Source organism: Actinia tenebrosa, unplaced genomic scaffold, assembly GCF_029948245.1.
Source record: "Actinia tenebrosa isolate PJP-AT-01 unplaced genomic scaffold, QUT_ActTen_1.0 PGA_scaffold1__47_contigs__length_23844297, whole genome shotgun sequence".
NCBI classification, from domain to species: domain Eukaryota; kingdom Metazoa; phylum Cnidaria; class Anthozoa; order Actiniaria; family Actiniidae; genus Actinia; species Actinia tenebrosa.
The window spans coordinates 8,249,706-8,272,586 of record NW_028292578.1 but is presented as its reverse complement, the minus strand read 5'-3'; the positions used below and the strand labels follow the sequence as shown (position 1 = coordinate 8,272,586).

The 22,881-nt window shown below is 40.0% G+C and overlaps 3 protein-coding genes across 3 annotated transcripts in view; 1 reads left to right on the top strand and 2 right to left on the bottom strand.

Annotated features, from left to right (window-relative positions):
- Positions 1–5,729: 5,729 nt before the first annotated feature.
- Positions 5,730–7,745, bottom strand: LOC148909802 (uncharacterized). Its single transcript, XM_089032883.1, has 2 exons — positions 6,999–7,745; positions 5,730–6,231 (listed from the first exon to the last, which is right to left on the bottom strand). The coding sequence occupies exons 1-2, from the start codon at positions 7,354–7,356 to the stop codon at positions 5,768–5,770; spliced, it is 822 nt and encodes a 273-aa protein (XP_088889009.1). The 5' UTR covers positions 7,357–7,745; the 3' UTR covers positions 5,730–5,767.
- A 119-nt stretch (positions 7,746–7,864) lies between these two features.
- On the top strand, positions 7,865–18,024 carry LOC116286679 (BRCA1-associated protein). Its single transcript, XM_089032332.1, has 20 exons — positions 7,865–8,035; positions 8,548–8,757; positions 9,316–9,496; positions 9,699–9,809; positions 10,123–10,201; positions 10,635–10,697; positions 10,777–10,827; positions 10,897–10,962; positions 11,381–11,463; positions 11,549–11,624; positions 12,052–12,119; positions 12,264–12,334; positions 12,680–12,753; positions 13,164–13,202; positions 14,959–15,048; positions 15,562–15,675; positions 15,750–15,800; positions 16,295–16,390; positions 16,878–16,970; positions 17,172–18,024. Exons 1-20 carry the CDS (start codon positions 7,960–7,962, stop codon positions 17,244–17,246), a joined length of 1,767 nt encoding a protein of 588 aa, XP_088888458.1. The 5' UTR covers positions 7,865–7,959; the 3' UTR covers positions 17,247–18,024.
- Positions 18,017–22,881, bottom strand: part of LOC116286681 (pre-mRNA-processing-splicing factor 8) — a 19,001-nt gene continuing 14,136 nt past the window's right edge. Inside the window, exons 30-39 of the mRNA XM_089032331.1 lie at positions 22,618–22,746; positions 22,184–22,297; positions 21,932–22,006; positions 21,198–21,490; positions 20,649–21,030; positions 20,268–20,363; positions 19,849–19,893; positions 19,550–19,689; positions 19,072–19,274; positions 18,017–18,612 (exon numbers count right to left, since the gene is read on the bottom strand). Of these exons, the coding sequence (XP_088888457.1) occupies positions 18,458–18,612; positions 19,072–19,274; positions 19,550–19,689; positions 19,849–19,893; positions 20,268–20,363; positions 20,649–21,030; positions 21,198–21,490; positions 21,932–22,006; positions 22,184–22,297; positions 22,618–22,746 (1,632 nt within the window). The 3' untranslated portion in view covers positions 18,017–18,457. The remainder of the gene's footprint in view (positions 18,613–19,071; positions 19,275–19,549; positions 19,690–19,848; positions 19,894–20,267; positions 20,364–20,648; positions 21,031–21,197; positions 21,491–21,931; positions 22,007–22,183; positions 22,298–22,617; positions 22,747–22,881) is intronic.

Genomic DNA, 22,881 nt, shown 5'->3' with positions numbered 1-22,881 from the left:
GCAGTCAACCATAAGTCTTTGTACGTGGTATACAAATCATACCTGTTTAAGTCCAGCAAGGATTCCCCGGCGAACTTTACGCGCATTTTGGAAACAAGGTTTCTACCTGCATTATTGACGACGTAACGCGCGTCTGCGGTATCTGGCTGTATTGCTAGGTTAAACCTTAGCGCCAGGGTGCCAGGAACCAATACTAGGTTATCCGTTAGGCGGGGTACGCCTACGTACAGCGTTTCTCCTGGCTTTGCGCTAGAAGGTGTGAATGTAACCCGGTGAAAGGTGCGTTCTGCTTTCAGTCCGCCAACCTGCTTAGGTAATATGTTGGGGTTTAACTTTGAGCTTATCATATATAATGGAAGTAGAAGGAACAGATTTTGATCCCACCACCGAAGAAGGTCAAGTCGACATTAACGACGAAGAATACGACGCATGGACTAAAGGCGCGGAAACCGCGCCTCACGTTTACGACATGGCCTTGATAAGCAGGTATGGTGATAGGTGGAGAAGCTTCAAGGCAGCCTTGAATCGCATGTGGCAATCAAGAAACCGCGGCAGCCCCGTCCCTGAGTACTTGGAACTTCGAAACATAGACGAGCAGGGAGCAACCGCGCGGGAAACCGTAGAGTGGGCAACGCAAGAGCTAACGCAGCGTTATTCCAGCTTTGATGCTGACGACGTAAGGCTCACAGAACGCGGAAACAAAGTCCTCATAAGCGTTCAAGACCTGAGATTTCCTGACAAAGACCGCTGGACGAAACCACAACCCCTCTTTGATGAGGAGGGCAACGTTAGGGGTGACGTCTCAAGATTAAAAGGCTTTCAACTAGCTACCCGAAGCGCGTTAGAAAGGTTGGAAACCCTAAATGAACGGGTTGCGCTAGAAAAACGCGTCAACGGACTGCAAGAAACGTTGGAGGAAAGGGAAGCAGATTACATGCGACAAAACCAACTACTCCTTGATGCTCAAAAGAGAGAACTTAACGATAAAAACCAAAGAATAATAGAAATGAGAGAACAAAGAGATGATGCTGAACGTCGAATGAACCAGGCTGAAAAGGCATTCGATCTCGCCCTGCAAGACCTAAACATAAGCAAGGAAGAAGCTAAAAACTTGCATATCACCATAGCTGGCTCTTTGGAGGAACGGCGGCAGTTGGTTGCCGAAATCAACACTAAAGAGGAGCAAATCCGGCAAAGAGATCAGGCCATCGAAGACCTGGAGGGGCAAATAGGGCGGCAGCAGGAAATAATCAACGACCAAACCCGTCCCGAAGAGGAAAGGGAAGCAGCTCAAAAGGAAGTGGAGGCCCTCGAGGTACGCCTTGCGGAATTACAGGCGCAAAAGGACAACCTGGAAAGGGAGTTGGGCCTTACCACCAAGGAAAAGGTAAAAAGAGTCCTTTTGAAGTATGGCGTTCCGCTGGCATTCGCGGTCGCTATTTCAAGCGTAGTAGGAGTTATCCTATCCGCGCTTAAGGCTACAGGCGCGGGCGTAAAAAAATTAGGCAATGGGCTGACGGACTTAGGGAAAAAGATGGCAGCCGGCATTCCTGGGCTGCTTGGTAGTGTTCTTAGTCTGGCACTTAGGGCCGGCGGCGAACTGTTGAAGTTCGTGGGGAATAACATTTGGATATTAGTTGTAGCTATTGGGGTGGTCCTCCTGAAGAAGATGAAGGCTTGATCTTATCCTTCTCATCGGGCGGTGCCCTGCTTTGAGGATAATGAAAGACGGTATTAGCGCCGCCCTGGTAATTTGGAACCAACGGTAACACACTCATGGTAGAAATGGGCTTATGACTCCAGACTGCATTAGCGGGCCTGCGACCTACGCGATTTATTCCAAACTTGCCGTCATCAGAAGTGACTTGCAACTTAGCATATTTACAATTGGCTAGCATATGAAAAGTTACTGGCGTTAGGTCTTCAGTGGACCTAGTGTAGGGCTCCATCGAAAAATGGGTAACTTTCCTGGTGTTCGTTGAAGTTCGATAAGGAAGCAGGGGCTTATTATTCTCATCGATAAGCCTAAACCCCACATTCGCATGCGTATTTGCATTAATGCTAATAGTGCAAATGACCAATGCAGTGCCCCCAACCTCAACCCACAGTCCAACGTCATGCCAGGCGCCGTTGTCATATCCCTCTTCATCTAAGCGGTGGGTATAACGCGTTTCCCTCGCGTATGGATTCATATATTTAAAGGCTCATTACCGTCAAAGTGCTGATGGTCATGTGGTTATAGACAGTATTCCTTTGATTTTCTATGCTATTTATGCAAACACTCCCGGTGTCATCTACTCTTATCTGCAGCTTTACCTTCCCGTGGCAATCAGCAACCATGTGGAAAGTCCAAACGGAAAGATTCTCAGAGCTATTCGTTGGCGGCTCTACTGAGAAATGCGTAGGCTCCCTGTTGTTTGTCTTCGCGCGCATGGGCTGTAATACTCCATTGTCGTCACAGAAACGAAATCCTACATTCGCACTGCTAACGGCCCCCAAAGAAATGCTGCATAATATCAACTTCTTTCCGGAGTAGTTCAAATCCACGGACATCCCCGTGACATCAACCCAAGATGCCTGGGTGTATTTTTTCTCGCCTGTGTAAGTCGTATAGACACAATCTACTCCAGCTACGTAGGGGTTGTTCATCGCCATATATAATAACTCAGACCAATGCTTGCAGCTGCTAGACCGGCTTTTAATAAGTTATGATCATATTCCTCAGGTATCGCAGGTAGGACCTTCTTTGATGGTTTCTTAACTACGGGTAGCTTCGTTTCATGCGACTTTTTTGACTTCTCTACGAAGTGAGGAATGTTCCTAAGAGTGTCAGAGTTCACGTCGTTCACCCCAAACTTCATATCCTTAGTAGCTCGTTGAAGTTTGTTGTTGTATCCTACTACAGAACCAGTATTTATAGATAAATTACTAGGCATTAACCAACAACCCGGGGCTACTGCATAGTCCAGTCGGGCCTTAGAATTTTGTATAGCTAGTTGGTAACGCTGTACGCCCTTGCTAATGTCGCCCTCCAAGATTGAACTTTCAAATAAGATCAAGGCTTCGGCTCGCGTCTCTTCTGCGGCGCCGGTATTTCCGATTATACTTGATCGGGTGTTTACCTGAGCTCCAAGGATAGAATACACGTAAGCTTCTATGCTGCGGTTTAAACGGGCAAGGCCGGCTTTGGTTAGTCCTTTACCTTCTGGGGGTATGAAATTAAGATATTGCTTTGTTTGCTCGTCGTTGGTAATTTTGATAATCAGTGGATTAGCCCCTGCATACTTACCGCCCTCGTCTTTGAACAAAGGTCCGTCTCTAACTTCCTTAGTGGTCTTAGCGTTTGGTTCAAAGAAGGTGCTACTGTCGTGAGTTTCTTTGTGATACCCAGTGTTCCATCGTAGATTCAACGCATGAACTTCCTTATCACTTAGCTCGTGTCCACCAATCCCCCAATAAGCCCAAATATGCCCCAAGCCATTGTTAGCACCGACAGTGCATCTAAAATCCTTCCCTACAACACCAAACTCCTTACAAAGCCTATCATAAGCCGGCACGCTGTATTTATTATCTCTTGGATAAAACGTGGCATCTCCCGGCAGCGCAATAACACCCATCTCATGCAGTATTCTTCGGACGGTAAAGTGGAAGTGAAACATAAATATCGAATTCTTCATCAAGTTCGCGCTTACCCCACAGCCACTGGTGGCGCACCAAACTGCAAAGTTCAACTGCTGCGGCCAATAACGCATGTTAGGACCACTTAACCATTCATGAGATTCCTTAGCGGTGGTATGAATAATGGGTACGTCTTTGAAGATATCCCGCACCTTTAACGGAAAGGAATGCTTGTTAGAAATCCGCATGTTCAGCGTTAGGTCCAAGCTTGGGTGTTTATCAAATGAAACTGCGGGTATCGGATAAGTACTGGTACCCAGCAATAATTCCTTTGACCAACCTTGCACGGGTTTAGGCTTAGGATGCTTCAGCTGAGAGTCTATCTGATCGACCAGCGTAGGTTTCAAATCCTCATTGCTGTACATTCTGGAGCCGTTAAAGTAAATCCCATCGGGTCTTCTTTCGAACTTACTAGGGTCTGCATGCGGAAACATCTTCCTAAATGCTCTCCAATTCCAGTAATCCCGGTTGTCATGATGTGGCTGCTCCTCAATATCATTCCCAAAAGCGTCGTACATTAGTATATATAATGGATGTTATACCATCAGCACCTCAGTTGTACCCAGATGTTCCCTATACTACACCTAACGAACTAAACGCCGAAAACTTTCGTCTGAATAAAGCGAACTTAATCTTGGCTTACTTGGAAGGGCAGACAAAACACTACGAAAAAGTCCGAAAAAAGTACGTTAGAGCCCGGAGTACGCTACATAAGATTGCGATAACTTCAGGATCCATTTCTGTTGTGTTAACGGGCTCCGGCGTTGCTACTTCGCTTACTGGACCGGGAATAATCGTTGGAGTTCCTTTGGCTGGCGTTGGGGCAGCCTGTGGTATTATTTCAGCTGTTGCTACGGGTATTATGAAAAAGCTATCCACGAAAATATCCAAGCATGACACGACAATAGCTCTGTCTAGGGCTAAAGTAAATACTATTACCGACCTTGTCTCAAAGGCTTTGCGTGACAGAAAGATAGACGACGTAGAATTCTCGCTTATCTTAGCCGAAGAAGACAAATACGAGAAACTAAAGACGGACATAAGGAATAAAAAAACAGTCGTAAAAGATCTTTCCGAGGAATCTCGCAAAAAGATCTACCAAGAAGCGAAAGAAGAGCTTCAAAGAAAGCTTGCTCAGTAAACATCTGCTTCGAAAAGAGCGTGACGGGATTCTATTTACATATCGAACGTCAGTCTAGAAATTACGCGTAATATAAATTCATCGTACGAATTACGCGTAATATGTTATTGTCGCCTCGGAATCCATCCTAACAGGGGGTGGTTGGGGTCTATTTTGTAAAATATTTCGTAAATTACGTCAGCATAATAAGGAATATCCTTATCCAGCCGACAAAACATCCACTCGGCTTTTGTCATATCAGAAACCTCGGGAATAGACTTACCGGTAATTTCAGACAAAAGATAGGGAATAGCTTTGTAATATTTCCCTAGTTTTAATTTTTTCAATGTCTTCCTTAAGCTTTGCGGGGTTGGCTCTTCTAAATGGTCTACGATTTTCTTCTTTACTTCGTTGTCTAAATATACCGGCCGATAACCTTGGATATGACTCATCCAGTCCCTAAAGTATTTTATTCTCTTGTATGGGGTCTTCTTACGACCTCCATTGGCGTAATATTGCTCTTTGGTAGCACAAGGCACGGCATTACGAATATTTTTACCGCACTCGTAACACTGTGCTGACGTGTCGTCTTCTATTTGCATTTTCTTACCACAACAAATATACTTATTTGGTTTAGTAGGTACAAACTTGGGTTTCAAGCACTTTACACAGAAATCATAAACAAACTCTTTACAATCTTCGCACTCCATATATAGACTAACATATTTGCGCTGTTGCCCCCAACCACACTTGGAGTGGGTTGTTTCCGTAGGTGGATTTTTGACACGGGTCTTGCCCGTGTTGAGATTGCGCTGGAACCCCCATTCCCTATACTACTGCTGCTGGGATAGGTTTGTTTGCAACAAGAGAGCCAATCTACATGCATAAACCAATGATTCCATTAAGCCATAATATCTGTAGTGCAATAACCAATACCTCCAATCATTTAATAATTTTTGATCTCATTTCTTATGCGTGCTTATAGTTTGCTCTGTCTGGGATTCTATCCACCAAGAACTCCACTTTTGCAAGAATCACATCGACTTTTCTCTCAAGGCTGTCCATTCTCTGGTCTATGGTCCTATTAAAATTCATCAAATCTTCTGCACTTTTTGCTTTAGCTAACTGCTTTCTCCATTTCCTCAATCCCGTCAAAAGAAATAGAATCAAAATAGCAATAGCTGCTGGGATAGGTTTGTTGGCAACAAGAGAACCAATCCACATGCATAAACCAATGAGAAATGCTAGCCGTCGTACACACCAGACTGGGCCAAATATGGAATGGACCAAAAATGAGCTGGACATGAGGAGAAAGAATTTGTTGTAGGATAATCTTGTGAGGGAGATGACACCAATCACAATCCACAGTCCAAGCAGGATAAGAGAAATTAGCTTGTGACGACTTGCTGTTACATGATGAGGAAGCAAAGAATCTATGGAAATAAATATAGAGATAGTTATTTTAATAAAAGGTTTTATATTTTTGAACATAGTTTATTATTGTAGTACCCTTGACACTGCCCTTTATAAAAGTTCTGCATTATTATGAAGCATCATCATGACCATCAACACAATTACAATCACTTTAACACTACAACCATCATCACAGTAACCATGGTGAGGGAGGGGCTGAGAGGCTAGCTATGATCCTATGAAGTTTGCTGAATTAATATATTATCATTTCTCAGCCCCCAAATTAGTATGATTTATACTTTTAAAAAAACAATCAAAGTCCCCCCCCCCCCCCCCCATTAGGATGCTCTAGAGTAATATCATCATCATCATCATCACCACTACCATCATAATATTCATCACCATCATCATAGCTATTACATCACTATCATTTACTGACTGAAAAAGTGATACAGCAAATTACAAATAAAATGTTTTCAAAACTACCCAAATGCTCCATTTAGACCCCTCCCTCCTGTGAACTTTAGAAATGGTGATAAATGAACCTCAAGTCAGAAAGTTTGCATCTTAGCAACAAATTATAAATTTCATGGATTAATTATTTTTTCAAATAATTATTCACTTTAATCAAGTTTTTATAGAGTCAATAATTTTGCTGCATTATTAATCAATTGAAGCTTTAAAAGCAGATTAAGATTACATTCTTTGTTTAGTTTTATAACTTTTATAAAAGGCCCACTACGTACAAATTTTCTAAAACAATTCTACTGCCGATTTATACTCTTACCTTCAACGCCAAGTATCTGGTTCAGGCCATCTTCAGTATATGACATTGCATTTTTGTGAACACCTTCCAGCGCATCCACGATATTTTGACCAAACTGTTTGCCTAATGGCGTTAAAACTTGAGATATCGAGCTGGACATCTTGGATAGAAAAGCTGAAACTCTTGTGACATCTTTTCCTAAGTCTTGCGCGCAGTAGTCTCGGGTTTTTACCGCGATGTGTGACAAAAATTGAAAAAACTTTGGTAAGATATTATTAATAAGACGAAATACGCCGACAGGAATCTGTGGATAGTGAATAGCAGTATACATGGCGAAGAGGGCGAGAAAAGAGTAAAAAGCAACTTTTCGGAAACCCATTATGGAATCGATCGAGTTCTCTCGCTGTGTTAGAAATTCCAGTTTGGTTGCAGAAGATGCGACAACTTTAAAACCAAATGTAAATACTTCAATACGGCTCGATTATTCTAGTTTAAACTATCTTGCTTGCTGTATTAAAGCAATAACTTTCCCGCCAAGTGCGAATGAATAATTTTAAAAATCTCAATTCCCTAAGGAAATCTTCCAAGTATTTACGGTTCATAAACTCACCGTTTCACTAGGCTGAAACGGTGAAATTTCCCAACATCTCTACTCCATATCAAGCTCTTGGCGTACAACTTTCTAATTAATAAAGGCCTACGTTATAGAGCTTATTATTTGCCAAAGAAATGGTCACCTGCAATACAAACAAATAAGTTGGAAAAAGTTCAAGTTCGTCCGCATCTTGACCGTGAAGCAAAAGAGACCTGAGCACTAATAATTGGTGATGCGTAACATGATGGCGGACTGCCGCTCCGCCATCGCGGGCGCAACGTTCTATTTTATTTGTTTTATTTTATTTTTGACAAAAAAATGAAACGTTTGAAATATTGAAGCAAAATGAATTGAGTTTAGCCCTTTTATTGCTTGGATATCAATTAAATGTCTATCTCTCTAGTCGTACTAAGACTAGAGCTGGCTGATGAATACGATTGTCCAGATGACTTCGAGTTCTGTGGTGAGTATATTGACTGCCATACGACGCCATCTCTCTTTCTTCTCATTTTTACCCCTTTTTCGTTTTGAATAAACCCTAGCTAGTATTAGCATTGCCTAGATCAGGTCATTCGTTGTAAAATACATGTAGTTTTCTCGATTCTTTGATTATTAACTCACAAAAGCACTGTTAATATAACTTCTATATTATATATATATATATATATACACTTGATTGCAGAAAGGTTGTAGTATACATTTATACAAATACCTAATTTATTCAGTATATTTAATGATATGCAAAACAGAAAACTCGCTTTATTTCTTATTTGTCTCGTTCAATGAACGTCAAAATATATTATTCTCGTGTTTTACATCCTACAGATTATAAATCAATTCGTAATCTAACTACCTACCCCCTACCCAGCTATCTACTAGTTCCCCAATTACCTACATTTACCATACATGCCTACCAAAAAATATTCACACTGTCAGATGTCTCTGATAACAGTCATTTTACTTTGCTCTCATTAGCTTTAGATTTTAAGATAAAAAAGAAAATGTCATCAGCTGGAACCCCCAAAAATGAAGAAAAATCTCAGAGCAGTTCAGCTGAATCATCTCCAAGAGCTACAGAGGAGGAACCTAAGATCAACAAATCAGAGGCCTTTAATCCTAAAGACATAAAACTAAACCAAGGACAAAGAGAACTAGGAGAACTGACTATAGAAACCCTTAAGAGAGGTACAATTATTTTGAACGAGTCTTCTATGGGATTCCTCTTCTCTTTCTCTCCCTTCTTTCAGGCGGGGAGGAAGGATTACATGTAGTGAGCATGAGCAAATGTAACACACCGTGGCGCTAAACATTGTTTTGACGAGAGCGGCTGTCAAAATCATGACAGCGTTGCTACGTTATGCCAAGCATGCGCAACAAAAATAACGTCCTACATCGGAAGAGTCTATTTTTCTCTCTCAACTAAAACAAAAGGAAAATAGGCGATGCTGGCAGGGAATCTATGGGGAGTCACATCTCAATTCAAAGTTCAATTTTATCAGTCTTGAAATTAAATTGGGATTTAATTTGCACTTAATAGTGTCCTCATATTTATATTGTTGGGGAGAATATTGCCCCCTAGATCCTCTAGATATGCAAATAGCTATCCAATACTATGTGTACTTCATGTTTCGCTTCCATGAGGAATTATGTAATGCTCTGAAAGGAAGATGGAAGACCTGTGGGCTAGGTTCACTAATGCCTCTTAATGAGAAAGTAAGATTAAAGTTCGATACAATGCTTTAGAGCAAAAAGATGTACCATCTTTGGAATCGGAAGCAACAAATAATGATGAAGACAAAGAGGATACTGAGGATAGAGTAACCAAAGCAGATGAAACATCCCAGTGGATGGGGAGGATTGGGTTCTTCTCTGGCAATCCAACGGTAGAGACTGTCAAAGGAATTCTCCATATCTATAAAAACAAGTGAGTAATGTTACACTTTATTAAAATTCATTTTAAGGATTTATTTGTTTTTCGTAACTCATAATAGTTTTTTAATAGTTTCTGTGTCACATAAAATACCTTTGAGAAATATTTTCCTTCCAAAATTAGCTATTCTGAGCTATCATGCTTGTTGGCTTGTCCTTGCCACCTTTATTCATGTTTGTGATTTGTTCATTTTCAGTGAGATGACATCGCTCACCAAAGGAATTTCCAGAAGTCAGACCATCTGCATGCTTGCAGTCCCAGCAAAGCTTGCATGTATTGACCTTTTACAGTTCGTGGCTCCCTCAGAGTATGTGTTATTAGTTATTTCCTCGTAAAAATGTTAATAAAGTATTAATAAATTAGAACAGGTTGTTGGGCACAAAAAAAATTGAACCTCATGCAATAACAGTGCATTGTTCCTGCCATAGAACATGGCTGCTGTAAAGCCCTTCTATAACTCTGCCACTAATATAAATGCAGACCTTTAATCGTGTTTGATTTTTACAAGGTAGAAAAACTGCCAAACTTGGCAAGAAAACCCTTAAGTATGCCGAGATAATAGCAAATAATGTTTAATTTTATTGACATAATTTGTTACTATGGTTTTGTAATTTTTGTAGAGAGTTTATACAACACATTAAGATCATCAGAGACGCCACACCAAACCAGTACATGGCTTTAATCAAGTTTAAAAACCAGGTACAAATAATCAAAATAAATTTTATTTCCATAACAGTGTTTTATGCAAATACCACTAGAGTGCAAACCATACATCCGTGAAATACTACTAACTAATTAGTATAAAATAGCACCAATGAAACAGATGAAACAAAAGAAATAGGGGTTGGCAGAACACGAGAGAAGTGTTAGGAGAAACATTGACGTGTAGCAGAGTGCTTCTCGACATTCTCAAGTGTTCTGCCAATCCCCAAGTGCTTTCTGACTCCACACAGCACAGCAAACAAGGTTTTCATTTCTTTCATAAAATACAAATTTCAATAACCGTTACTTTGGATAGGAATGACGCAACTGAAAGTGCGCACATGTGCTGTGTGCTCTTGTAAAGCATGTGCTCCCAACCAATCAGAATGCGAGATTTATACAAGTTATTTTATAATACTTTTTTAAATAGGAATTAGCGGATGAATTTTACAACACTTACAATGGCCACCAATACAATTCACTTGAAGAAGAGGTGAGATAACGCTTTGCCAATAAATGTTTCTTTTTCGTATCATATTCTTGTATATGACACATTCTTCTTAAATATACAGGTCTGCCATCTTGTCTATGTAGCAAAAGTAGAAGTCTTGAAGTCTTCACAGGTAAACTTAACATATTTTATATTGTTTCAAGAAGAATTTCCTGATGTGTCCTGTTTTCTTTCTTACTAGGGAGCTAGTTTACCGTGTTCTGGTCTTACAGAATTGCCAAAGTGTCCAGTTTGCTTGGAACGAATGGTATGTTAGGTATTTCTACTCAGTTATTGCTGAGTTGCACTAGTGATGTAATTTCGTGTTGTGCCGAATGTTCATCAGATGAATTGCAAGTCTTCAATAGAATTCTTTCTGGCTGATAGCACATGATGGTCAGTGTTTTTGACCACCATGTGGAACAGATAATGAGATTCAAAAACTTTTCCCGGCTAAGTAAAAGCCAGCAATTGAAAGGTGATTTGAAATTTGTGCAGGCCGTTATTTATATGGAAGCTGTTATGAGAAACAATTAGAGCATCAGTAGTAGCAGAAACAGTAGCAAAAGCAACGGTGGGCAACAGCAACATCAATAATGACAACAGTGCTGACAGCACCAATAACCGCGTCAAATACAATTTCAAGATCAGAAACATCTAAATTAATAAACATGTTGTTCGTACAGGATGAATCAGTTGAAGGAGTTCTTACAATCCTCTGTAACCACTCATTTCATGGGAGCTGTTTATCCAAGTGGTCAGACACAAGGTACACCGTTTGTAATAGCCAGACTTCTATCAAAGCTTGACTTACAACTGAAATCATCCCATTCATTCTTTTCCTACCTCAACAGCTGCCCAGTTTGTAGATATGTCCAAACCCCTGAACCAACCAGTGAGAACAAGTGCTTAACGTGTGATTCAACAGAGGTGGGAACACTACTACTATTACTACTATTGAAGGGTGATGTACTCGCCTCTCACCTCTGGAGTCTTGGGTTCAATTCTTCGTTTGCACGTTACGTCATCACGGACATGTTGGTGCCATTTAACAAAAGATTTCTCATTAGCATCCATTGTTAACGGTACCACAATGGCCGCCATGTTTTTTTTCTTTTAACTCCCTTGGGAATGCTTGCAACCCATCAATTCATGGATTCAGCATCATAAAGTAGATTTCGTTGCACCGAATCTCAAAACCCAACAATCTAAATTCCAGTTCATTCTGTGAATAGCCGTGCTCAAAGGCTTTAGGTCTCAATAAGGATGACCAGATTTTATATTTGTTTAATTGAAGTTTTTCATTTATAATATTGATTTAGATTTCTTCTATAACTCGCTCAATTGTTATCTTTAGAACTTGTGGATTTGCTTGATATGTGGTCACGTGGGATGTGGACGTTATGCTGGTTGCCATGCGTACAGGTATTGAAACAAGCCTATTAATATTGTCCTCTTACAAACGGGTTTTCTTTTGAGTGGTAAAGTGTCTTACCCCAGGCACGCTAGGTATTGGTGTTCTTTTTTTTGTGTACTTATTTTTGCGCTCCACAATTTGTTTTGTTTCAGGCATTATGAGAAAACTCAACACACGTACTCGTTAGAGCTGGGAACGCAGCGTGTTTGGGATTATAATGGAGGTACTTGATGGCAAAACTCTCTTCATATCAGTCCCAGTTAGGGAGCGTTTATGATTTCAAGCATGGGTGGGAAATAGAAATTGGTGAACAAAAATAACATCTTGTACCCTTTATTTATTTGTTTGTTTGTTTTGTTCTTTTTTCTTTTGTTTTTCTTTTGTTTTTCTTTTGCTTTGTTTTGTTTTTTTTTTTTCCTTTTTCTTTTTCTTTTTCTTTTTTGTCGTTTTTATGTGGTTTTGAGATGATTTTCAGAGTTTGCGCACAAAAGTTCCTGGAAAACCACTAGAATTTTCTCTTTCCTTTGGTAATATCATATTTCCATGTCATTTGGTTCGTTGTTTCCAGACAATTATGTTCATCGGTTAATCCAAAACAAGACAGACGGTAAGCTAGTGGAGTATGGGCCCGCGCAAGGTCAGGTAGGTACCTCTATGAGCTAGAGACTTCTTCCAGAAAGAACGAGACGAAGGTGTACCCTTGAGTGTTGATAGTATATGCGATTTTTACTGAATATCAAGTTCAAACACTTTACTTTTGTCGCAGGACCACAAAACGTATTCCTTTACCTTTTGCCTATTTATTTTGTACAATATGTTCAACTGTTGTCCATCCACGTAACATGGCCATTTTCTCTAAAATTTTTATCTGCCTAAAGGGCTGCGTAACTAGAAACGAAATACAGCAGATAACTGACTGCATATGACGCTTATGCTATATTTATATAACTAAGAAATGCATAGAGTAACACTAAAGGGAGTCGCTTAGCTTCAATGGCTGCTCATAATCGCGCAGTGTTTCATTTTACTGCGGGTTTTTGTTTCTTTATTAGCTGGGCGATGAAGAAAAGTTGGATTCACTTACGCTTGAGGTATAATCATTTATTTTGCTTACGATATTTAATCCTTTAAGTTATAAATGTTTGGTTCAACTTAATTTTTAGGGATACTTTTTTCGTTATTTTTGCCTTGTCTTGGTTGCAGGTGGCCGCCTGTTTGTTATACGTATTTTTGAAACACTGCACAACCGTTTCTATAGCCTTCACTTTCTATGGTTAGTGAAGCAGGCTAGCATAACAAGCCGCAAGGCCGTTTTTTTGGTGAATATTTGTGCCAGCATGTTCCCAGTATCACTATGGTTACTACCACAAATTCTAGTATCGTGTCAATTGGATTAACACTTCGATACAAAGCAGCGTAATATGATCAAATAGCAGTGCTGTTATTCTCTTTACCTCTTCGCATTTTGTTCTAACTATGAAATGTTTTATAACTACGATTAGAGATTAGAAATTTAAAATGTGGCCTCTCACAGAATTACGGGCGAGCCACCTGAGCAATTCCGTTGCTTTCGGGCGAGCCGCCTGAGAAAGCAAAGAGAGAGGGTTCCATTTTCTAACTACTATAAAAAAAATTAAAACTAGACTACGATCGAATATAAATTTAAAATGTAGCCTCTCACAGAATTACGGGCGAGCCACCTGAGCAATTCTGTTGCTTTCGGGCGAGCCGCCTGAGAAAGCAAGGAGAGAGGGTTCCATTTTCTAGCTATATATTAAAAATTTATTACAGAAATATAACATTAATTTGCGCGGGAACATATGCAGCAACAATGCAGCATTTATTGTCAAATTTAAAGAACATCTTATCATAAAAGCTAAGGCTATATATTCAAAATTGGCATGCACGAGTGTGAAGGATCTTCTATAGCTATAATTTTGACGTATTCGACAGAAAGAGCATCTCTAAATAGGACATAACATCGAATTTTTTGCCAGACTTCAGTTTTCGCGCCAATTTATATTATTAGACGTTTGGCCTAGAATACGATCATATATCATCAACTATACTCTAAATTCCTGGATCAATACCATCAAACACTAAGTAAAGGTTCTTCTTGAAACATTGCTGTACCATAATCTACCTGGAATTTTCTGCTAGATCGAAAATGTGAGCTTTGAGCCGAGAATCATGTTGTACATTACCAAACGCTGACCATTCGACGGCATATTTCGAACAACATAGATCGATTTCATGATCAGAATAGCATCGTGTAGATTCCATTAGCTGTCCAGTATATTTAGTAACGATCTACAGCGATCGAATTCATTAAAATCGGCTGTTAACCATGGAGGTACCGGCAGAGGATAGCAGAGCAACATAATCATTCTAATACAATCTTAAAGTAAACACTGCTTCGGTCTAAGGTGGATACCCTGCTGTGGCACAAACACCTCGCCCACCACAAGTATGCGGATTTCAATTCCGCTTATCGCCAAAAAAACGGGCTTGCGGCTTGTTATGTACTGTATGACTGTTTCTTTTGTCAGTCGAATTGTTTGACAAGCTGCAATATGAAGCGTCTAGACTTTTGGTTGCAGTTATTGAGAGGCTCGTGCATGTGATTGGCTATGAAATGAGTGCAATATGAATTATTATTATAACTCAGGACCTTTAGCCATACAATCCATTGCTGCTGTAAATGTCTGTAGAAAGACTTGCGATACGTCACTGTGGGCTTCATCATGTCACTTTGCCATAACTAGCCATCTATTGCACCTCTGCGGTGTAAATGCAAACATGCATGTGCTAGTATTTGATGACTGACTATGGTTTTGACTTTAACAGTACACGTACCTTCTGACCAATCAACTCGAGAACCAGAGAATGTACTTCCAGGATAAGATCACGCGTGTGGAGACCGAGGCAGCAGAACAGGTAAAAAACCACTGGCGGTAGTATTTAATATCTGTAGATATATTTAATATGTATAAGGTGACAAGGATTGTGGAGTGCCGCAGTGATCGGTGCTTTGGTCCTCTTTTCTTACATTTTCATAAATCATATTGCCGCGTTGCCTTCATAATTTATCTTTTATCTTTTCTTTCTTATCACATGTTATGTATCATTAAAAATCAAAAAATGTGGGGTACTACAGAGATCGGTTCTTGTTCGTAACATCTCGTGACATGTTTTTAAAGTCATTGATTCATTTGCAGCAACAAAATGCCTTTTTGATTAATTATAAAAGGGTCTTTCTTTATAAACTTCTAAAAGTTGAAGATAATGGGGTACCACAGAGATCTGTATTAGGTCCTATTCACTTGAATCTCCCAATACAGAAGATATATAATGGGGGTACCACAGAGATCTATATTAGGTCCTATTCACTTGAATTTCCCACTACAGAAGATATATATAAATACTTTCTACTTTGATAATAATTCAAAGGTTAAAGAAATGGAAGAACGTTCCAAGAAAACTCTGGAAGAAGTTCAGCGACTTGAAAAAAAACTTGCCGACTCGGAAAAAGAAAAGAAAAACCTGGAGAAGAAATACACCCAGGTATGAGTTGATTCAGGAAACGTTTTGTAAAATTTCCTTGAATTTGAATATTCTTGTTTGATACTTCTTTTTAGGTTGTTTCTAAGGTGGGGAAGCTTGTGAGTGAATTGAAAGAAGAAAAAGAGGTATGTGAGTTGCATGCTGTAAAAGATGGTACGCTTGTTCTGATGGGTGTGCAATCAAGAAGTTCGGACATTGTTCTCGGTTCCCTTACAAATTCACCGACTCTAAAAAGAAAATTCACATCGATTTCTTTAGTTAGCTTTCTAAACAGCCGCAAGAAAAGCTTTAATCAAGTTAGAAAAATGATATTTTGCTCGTATTTATAAAGTTAGCTAAACAAACCAAGTACATAATTCGTTTAAAAGTCGTACACTTGTAAGGAAATCCGAGATCAATACCCGAACTTCTTGGTGACCCTAACACAATACAACACCATTTTGAATAAGAGATTTCTCTTTTGGGTGGATAAAGGCTATCGAAATTTATCAACTTGGCTTTGGCTGGCTTTGAGAATGGAAGTTAAAAAGCTTTTGGGTGGATGGGGAGAGGTAGGCTAGTGCACATCATCCTTAGGAATTTGGGTTAATTTTTGCCGTGTGGTTTTTCCTTCTTTCAGCTGAATCAATGTCTTCGTGATAACCAAAAGCTATGGAACGAAAAAGTGTCGCAGATGGAAAAGAAACTAGAGGAAACAGAGACCAAATATAAGAAGGTAAAATGACTCGTGCTGTGTAGGGATTAGACAGTTGTACCACAAATGTATAGACATTTTGCTGCGTACTTTTACTATCACATGTAAAAGTGATATAAGTACGTAGCGGTGAGACTGGTTTTGGCTCCTGAAGTCGTTGAGAATTGTTAATGGTCCACTTTGAACGACAAAACCCGAAATTCTGCTGTCTTGTTAAAGTAGCCTTGAAAATGGGTGTAAATGAAGTTGTGGAAGGTCCGCGATGTATGTCACATCGTGTTACGCGCGCGACTATTGGACGTTTGCATGATAGGGTCATTTGACTCCTACTACCACAATGCTTCACGAATTTTCTTTCTTATTTAAATTTGTATTCCCTCATGAGAATAGTAAGACAATTGGTGCTAATTAACTGAACAAAAGAAAGTGTGCAAGGGAGTCTGGTAGTAGAGGTCAATGACGCCATTGTGCAAACGTCCTATTGACATTAAAACTTATTCTTTTGTAGGAGGTTAGTGATCTACAGGAACAAGTAAATGATCTGATGAGACACTTCGAGACACAGCAAGCCATCGCGTGTGCACCCGATGATACTAGACAGGTAAGATACATCAGGTTAGGGACTGTTCATTTTGCCCAGACGTATTTTTTGAGGGGGAGGGGGTGGGGTGGGTTTTAGTCGGCACGTAAAAACTATGGCATTTAAGGGGGGAAATTGAATATTGTGCTAATTGATAAAATACTTTCTTCTGCACTGAAAGAAAGTTATCGAAGTTCAAGGGTTTTGTTGTTGTCCCACCAGGAACTCCAGGAAGGACAACTGATGGTCGGGGAATCTCAAACGCAGCAACCTAAATCGAGACGAAAAAGAAGATAACAGGCCAGAACGAAGCAACACCGCAAACGGTAAACCCGTGGGAAAACTATTATTAAAACTAGATAGTACTAAATAAATACTGCAAAATCGTTCCTTTTTGTAGTAGAGTGCGTACCATCCGTGAAAAAGTTAACTAACAACATTGTACAAATCAGAGCAACGTTTTATAGGTCTACAGTCTACTGAAGTTTACTGAGCTTACTAACTTGTGCAATTTTTCACAGAAAGTGTTTCACAGATATACAGTATGCACTCTATATTTTAGCGTTATTTGGTTAAAACGATCGATCGATACGAAAATGAAATAAAATATAAATTACATTTCATTATTAAATTACAGAGTTCCGCAGATCTAGATTGACACAGGTTGTTTATTTTTCGAAAGACTGTTTTATTTGTATGTAATATTTAAAAATGAAGTCAGAGAAGCATTAACAACACAGAAACAGCGACAAAGATAAATACAAAATGTTAATTAATGAATTCCAGAACTACACTCGTCTAAGTCTTGGGAACTACAGATTTAGTATGACTCTTAAAAGTTACGGTAAGCAATTGACTATACTTTAAGCCAATCACAGCACACAACATCAGTGATCATCCAATACAGCACGGTCACGGTAGGCACGCCTTAACAGCGACTTCTTTGCAATGATACGAGAAGATTAATTGGACTGAAAGTCTATAGTGTGTTAGGTAGCACCGCGTTATAGTAGCTTAGAAATAACACAAAACAATGTAACGTTCAATGGCAATAAAACTTAGTACGTGGTAAAAAGGTTCACATTTCTTAGTATCGTATATACAAAGTTAAAGGATACACACACGGAGCAATAAACTTCAAAATTTTTCTGCTTGCAATTCAAGCCTTTACTATTTTACGTTAACAATATGATTGACGACTGATTGGAAAGTGGCAAATGAGGTGAGGGTAAAGTTACGAGAAAAATAACGAGCATTTTCTGTAAGCTTGTCTTCCTAGTGAGTGAACCATCTTCAGAATTGAAGAGCCGCTTTTTGGAGGTGCTAGAATAAGCAGACTGGCTTTTGGAAGGTAAAGATTAGAGGTCCTTTAATTAAACATGTCTTTTCTGTAAGTTTGTCCTTTGAACATTCCTAGTGGAGTGAAACATCTTCAGTATTGATGAGCCGCTTACTGGAGATGCTAGAATAAGCAGACTGGCTTTTGGAAGGTAAAGATTAGAGGTCCTTCAATTAAACATGTCTTCTCTGTCTGCGGTGATCTGCTCTGACTCTTCCATCGCGCTGAAGTTCAGGAAATGAGAAGGGCGGTGTACCTCGTGGTAAAAATCTTTAGGGTTTGACAGTTGGAGCTCGTACCGCATATTAGGAGAGTGACGAACACCTGCAAAAAATCATCATTTATCAGCAAGGTTGTAATCAAGAGGAACAAACTTGTTTGAATACATATTTCAAAAAAGGTTGTCGCACCCAAAGTAGATAGACGATTAACAATAAGAGATCAGTTATTCCAATCATTAGCTGGAATGACTGGTGTTTTTTATTCATTCTCTTCAAGGACACCAAGGTTAGCGTTGCTCGTAGCTGCAATTTCCAACACCCATGCACGCCCACAATTCCTTTCGCTCTTAAAATGATCTATCATTTTTTGTGTGGTTCCAGCAACCTTTTTTGAAAAGGATGCATACAAAATAGAATGCGGCGAAAAACTATCCCTCGAATCAAGGGAGATAACTCAAAAATGGGACGAGAGGTGAGGGCAAAGCCACCATTCAATAATTCAGCTAATGCCGATGCTTGTGGCAAGTCCTTTAAATATCAAGTTATTACTAGGAATACTCACCCATGAAGTTATAGTTCCAAGAGCCTTGAGCAGGAACCATGAAGAACCCAAGGAAACGATCAGACAGGAGCATCTGTACCTTCTCGTAATGAGATGGTAGGTAACCACGTGGGTTGTTACCAGTATCCTTGTTATTACGACCCCAGTCATAACCAGATGGGGTCAACTTGTAAGCTGTTAGTGAGCATGATCCTGGCGTGAAACTGTATGGGAAACGATGGACGAGGTTAGAATAGGGCACTAGCGTAGGCTGGGTGGCACGAGCCCCCTCAACAGTTTGCTTTCGGCATCAAAATTTTATTAATTCATGCGGGATTCCTGTGGATTTGGCGGCAAAATGGGACATGCCCCCCTCCTTCCCCCCAAACCCACCCCATAATCGAAATCTCGCTTTACGCTCCTGAAGCCTGGGTATATGAGGAAAACGTACTCTACAGAATAGTACGTCTGCAGTCCACAGACATGTTTTGTTACATACCTGCAAGTGATAATCACCGTCTTCTCACCATCCCAGGATGGATTGTCAGCCATGATCTTAGCATGCGTTGTAACATCCTGAGGGCCCAACTGAGGCAGTTCGTTAGGCTGTGTGTGAATCCATCCAAGGGGTTCCACTTCCTGGTTAGAAGAAATAAAAAAAGATTAATGTATCCTATCTAAACTGTATAAATGTCTATATCACTATTTTAGTAGTGGTTCTAGATAAAAGCTAAAGAAAAACTCTTTCTGTCACTGTTTGCATCCAAGTAATTGATAATGACATTTTAAGGTACTTACTTTAAGGTAGTCGTGCTGTGGTAACATGTTAGGCAGGTGGACAGTCTGTTGAGAAAATATTAGTCCAAAGATCAGATATGACAACTTATTCGAGTTCCAAATTACCACTGTGTTTCTTGATTACAGACTCATTTGCACAGGGTTAGCCTCGTATCCGTGTCTAAATATTCACAAAATACCAACAGTAAAGTAGGTCAAACACAAAGCATTCAGTCGAGGTTCCAAGGTTCTAATTTGAATAATCCTTTGAAAGTACCTTGGCGCCTCGCTTGAGCGCTTCGTGTTTGACCAGTGAACCGATGTATGGAAAATGGTGAATACAAACACTTTGAACACTTGACTGGAACACGTGAATATTCTGCACAAAGTCTAAGGAGGCACAGAGGCTAACTCGAAACTGGAGCAAAATACTGACATACCTGATGTGTGCCCCACTGAGGGACCATCACAATGCATCGTATCTCCTTGACTTGTGGGTTATCTGGAGGACTTACGCCATACAGATAACCAGATATCTAACAAACCAATGCAATAATGTCAGTATTAGGATATTCAATTCAGGAATACGATAATTCCAACGTGTACACCGAGAAGGTGCAATACTATAGACCCCTTGCAGTCTGCCAGAATGCAGCTCAATTTGGAGGACATAAACAATAGGTTTCCTATTCTCAGGAGATTGAAAATCTTTGGTTTTGTCCTCCAATTTGAGCTGCTTTGACGTCACATGTAAGTGGTCTACTTGGTTTATCACGTCAAGGACAAGGAAAGAATAGATAATATATTTTGAACCCATTCACCTGAGTCCTTAGATCAGATATAACAATGAACTTCTTCAGCACATTCTTCGGCAGAATATATGTGAATCCAGTCTCCTTGATATCATCAGACGACACATAGATGTGGTTAGTACGAAGATGAAGGTTAGTAGCTGATATGGCTCTGACACGCCACTCGGTCTTGGACGAGAAGGTATTAGTCTCATAGTTACTGGTAGTCGACACGATGATCTCGTCACCGTGGATGTTCGTCGTGCGTGTTGTAGTTGCTGTCAGTTGGGATTGTTCTTTCGTCTGTTTTTCGATCTCGGCGATTTGTTGTCGTTGTTGTGAAGGAGCAGAGATCTCCATACCAAGAATGATGTCACGAATCTCGGACTGCGTCAATGAAGCCACGTTCACACTGGGGAGAGAAAAGAATAAAAAGAGCTTCGTTGGCGACGTTTTATTGCAATACTGTTCTAATTTCCAAAGTAAATATCATTTTTATCCTTTGTTTAAAGTGGCGCTAAAACAATCAAAGGACACAAGTCAAGGTGATTTCTACAAAGTAAAGTATTTCCAACTTACTTGTTCTTCTTGCCATAATCAGCCAAGATAAGATCCTTCAGCTGCACCTCAACACTGACCCATTCCTCATCTGACAATGAAGGCCAGATATGATGTGGTTCAGTAATGATGGTCTTGTCTGGTTTAAGGATGACCTTGGTGCGATCAGCATTGACGTGCAAGGCTCTAAGGATCAGGATCAGACGAGAGAATGCGGTGTAGGATGAGATAGTCTTGAGCCAGTCATCGTACAGGTTGAATAGTACCATCTGAGGTTCGGTGGCTTTGAGGATCATATCTCCCAGCTTCTCCACCTGATATACGATACATAAACAAATAAGATTGAATAATTGAGCACAACGTCAAAAGAAATGGTGCAGTCGTAAGGTGTTACACCATCAATCGCTATGTGTTCATGGGTTCCCCAGCTTCTCCACCTGATATACGATACATAAATATTTTACAGCGTGTACAAGATTCAAAAGATGCGCATAAGAGCAGTGTCAAGAGCAATGGCGCAGTTGTAAGTGTTGCGCGCAATGCGGTCTGCAATCGCCATGTTTTTCGATAACTTGCAACAACTTGATGCATGTTTAGTCTTGTGTCAAGAAATGAACAAGAAACGGACTCGCAGGAGCGCAGAATCTTCGCTATATTATCGACAAAGACCGAGTCATATAAAAAAAAAATTATTTTGCAGCTGTAGGAAAATAATTTCATCTCGAAGTGTCAATACATCAATGGTGACAGCGTACCTTGAGGCAGGCCTGGAAAGGTAGTTGTAACTCGCTACCCTTGATGACGATGTTAGGGAAATCAAGAAGATGAACCTGGAAAGATAACGATAATGTTGCTTAAACAAAAACCTTACAAGTAAATATCACAAGGAATAATAATAGAACAAAATAAGATCTTTGCTCTTGTATTTCATCGACTCCATTTTTACTTATTTTCGAAATGTAACCAAGAACCTTACTTTAATTCATCGTAGCATTGTCTATTCTTACCTCGAGAGGGTCCAACATTCCTTTTCTTGTGACAATAATCTGCTTGGGTTGTTCTTCAACCGGAAGCGAACGAATCAACGCAGCTACTTCTTCGGCTGTCTTCCATTTAGCGAGCTAACATTCAAAAAATAAAATTATTACTCAACCTTATGGAATTAGAAAGCACAGCTACCTCTAATATAGACTTGCCCCAATTCGACTTCTCTTGTCTCCCGCGGAGTTTTTTATTCTTGGCAAAGCGAGAATTTGGCTAGCGTAGCAAGGGAGCAACGAAGTCGCGAGAGGTACCCGAATCAAGATACACGAAGGGCAGAGGACTTTGCGAATGTCTAACTCTAATATCGAATAGTAATCCGGTGTAAATGGTTTCGTGGAGGGAGGTAAAACGGAGAGAACCCGGGGGAAAACGCTACCACTGAAAGGGTAAGTATTACCTGTCCTAAACGTTTCTGACCAGCCCAGACAGAGGTATGGATGATCTTCAAGAACAGCTGTCCTGTGCGAGGATTGAAGATGAAGATGGCGCCATTGATAGGCTTGGTGGTGAGGTTACCCTCAAAGGTCTGCAAACCAACAAGAATGTTACAAAATGTAGGAGTTAAAAACTGAAATATCACAGATCTTTGCTCATAGTTAACATGGTGCATTGTGGTCTAGCTCGGGTACAAATATCTTCTGGTTATCAAGATTCGTCTTGT

Bases quoted from the DNA above. Each gene is read 5' to 3' on its own strand.
- LOC148909802 (XM_089032883.1), bottom strand. From the start codon at position 7,356: ATGGGTTTCCGAAAAGTTGCTTTTTACTCTTTTCTCGCCCTCTTCGCC. The intron at 6,232-6,998 runs GTAAGAGTATAA...TTATTTCCATAG, and splicing joins CCAGATACTTGGCGTTGAAG to ATTCTTTGCTTCCTCATCAT.
- LOC116286679 (XM_089032332.1), top strand. From the start codon at position 7,960: ATGTCTATCTCTCTAGTCGTACTAAGACTAGAGCTGGCTGATGAATAC. The intron at 13,203-14,958 runs GTATAATCATTT...TGACTTTAACAG, and splicing joins TGGATTCACTTACGCTTGAG to TACACGTACCTTCTGACCAA. The intron at 15,801-16,294 runs GTATGTGAGTTG...TCCTTCTTTCAG, and splicing joins AATTGAAAGAAGAAAAAGAG to CTGAATCAATGTCTTCGTGA.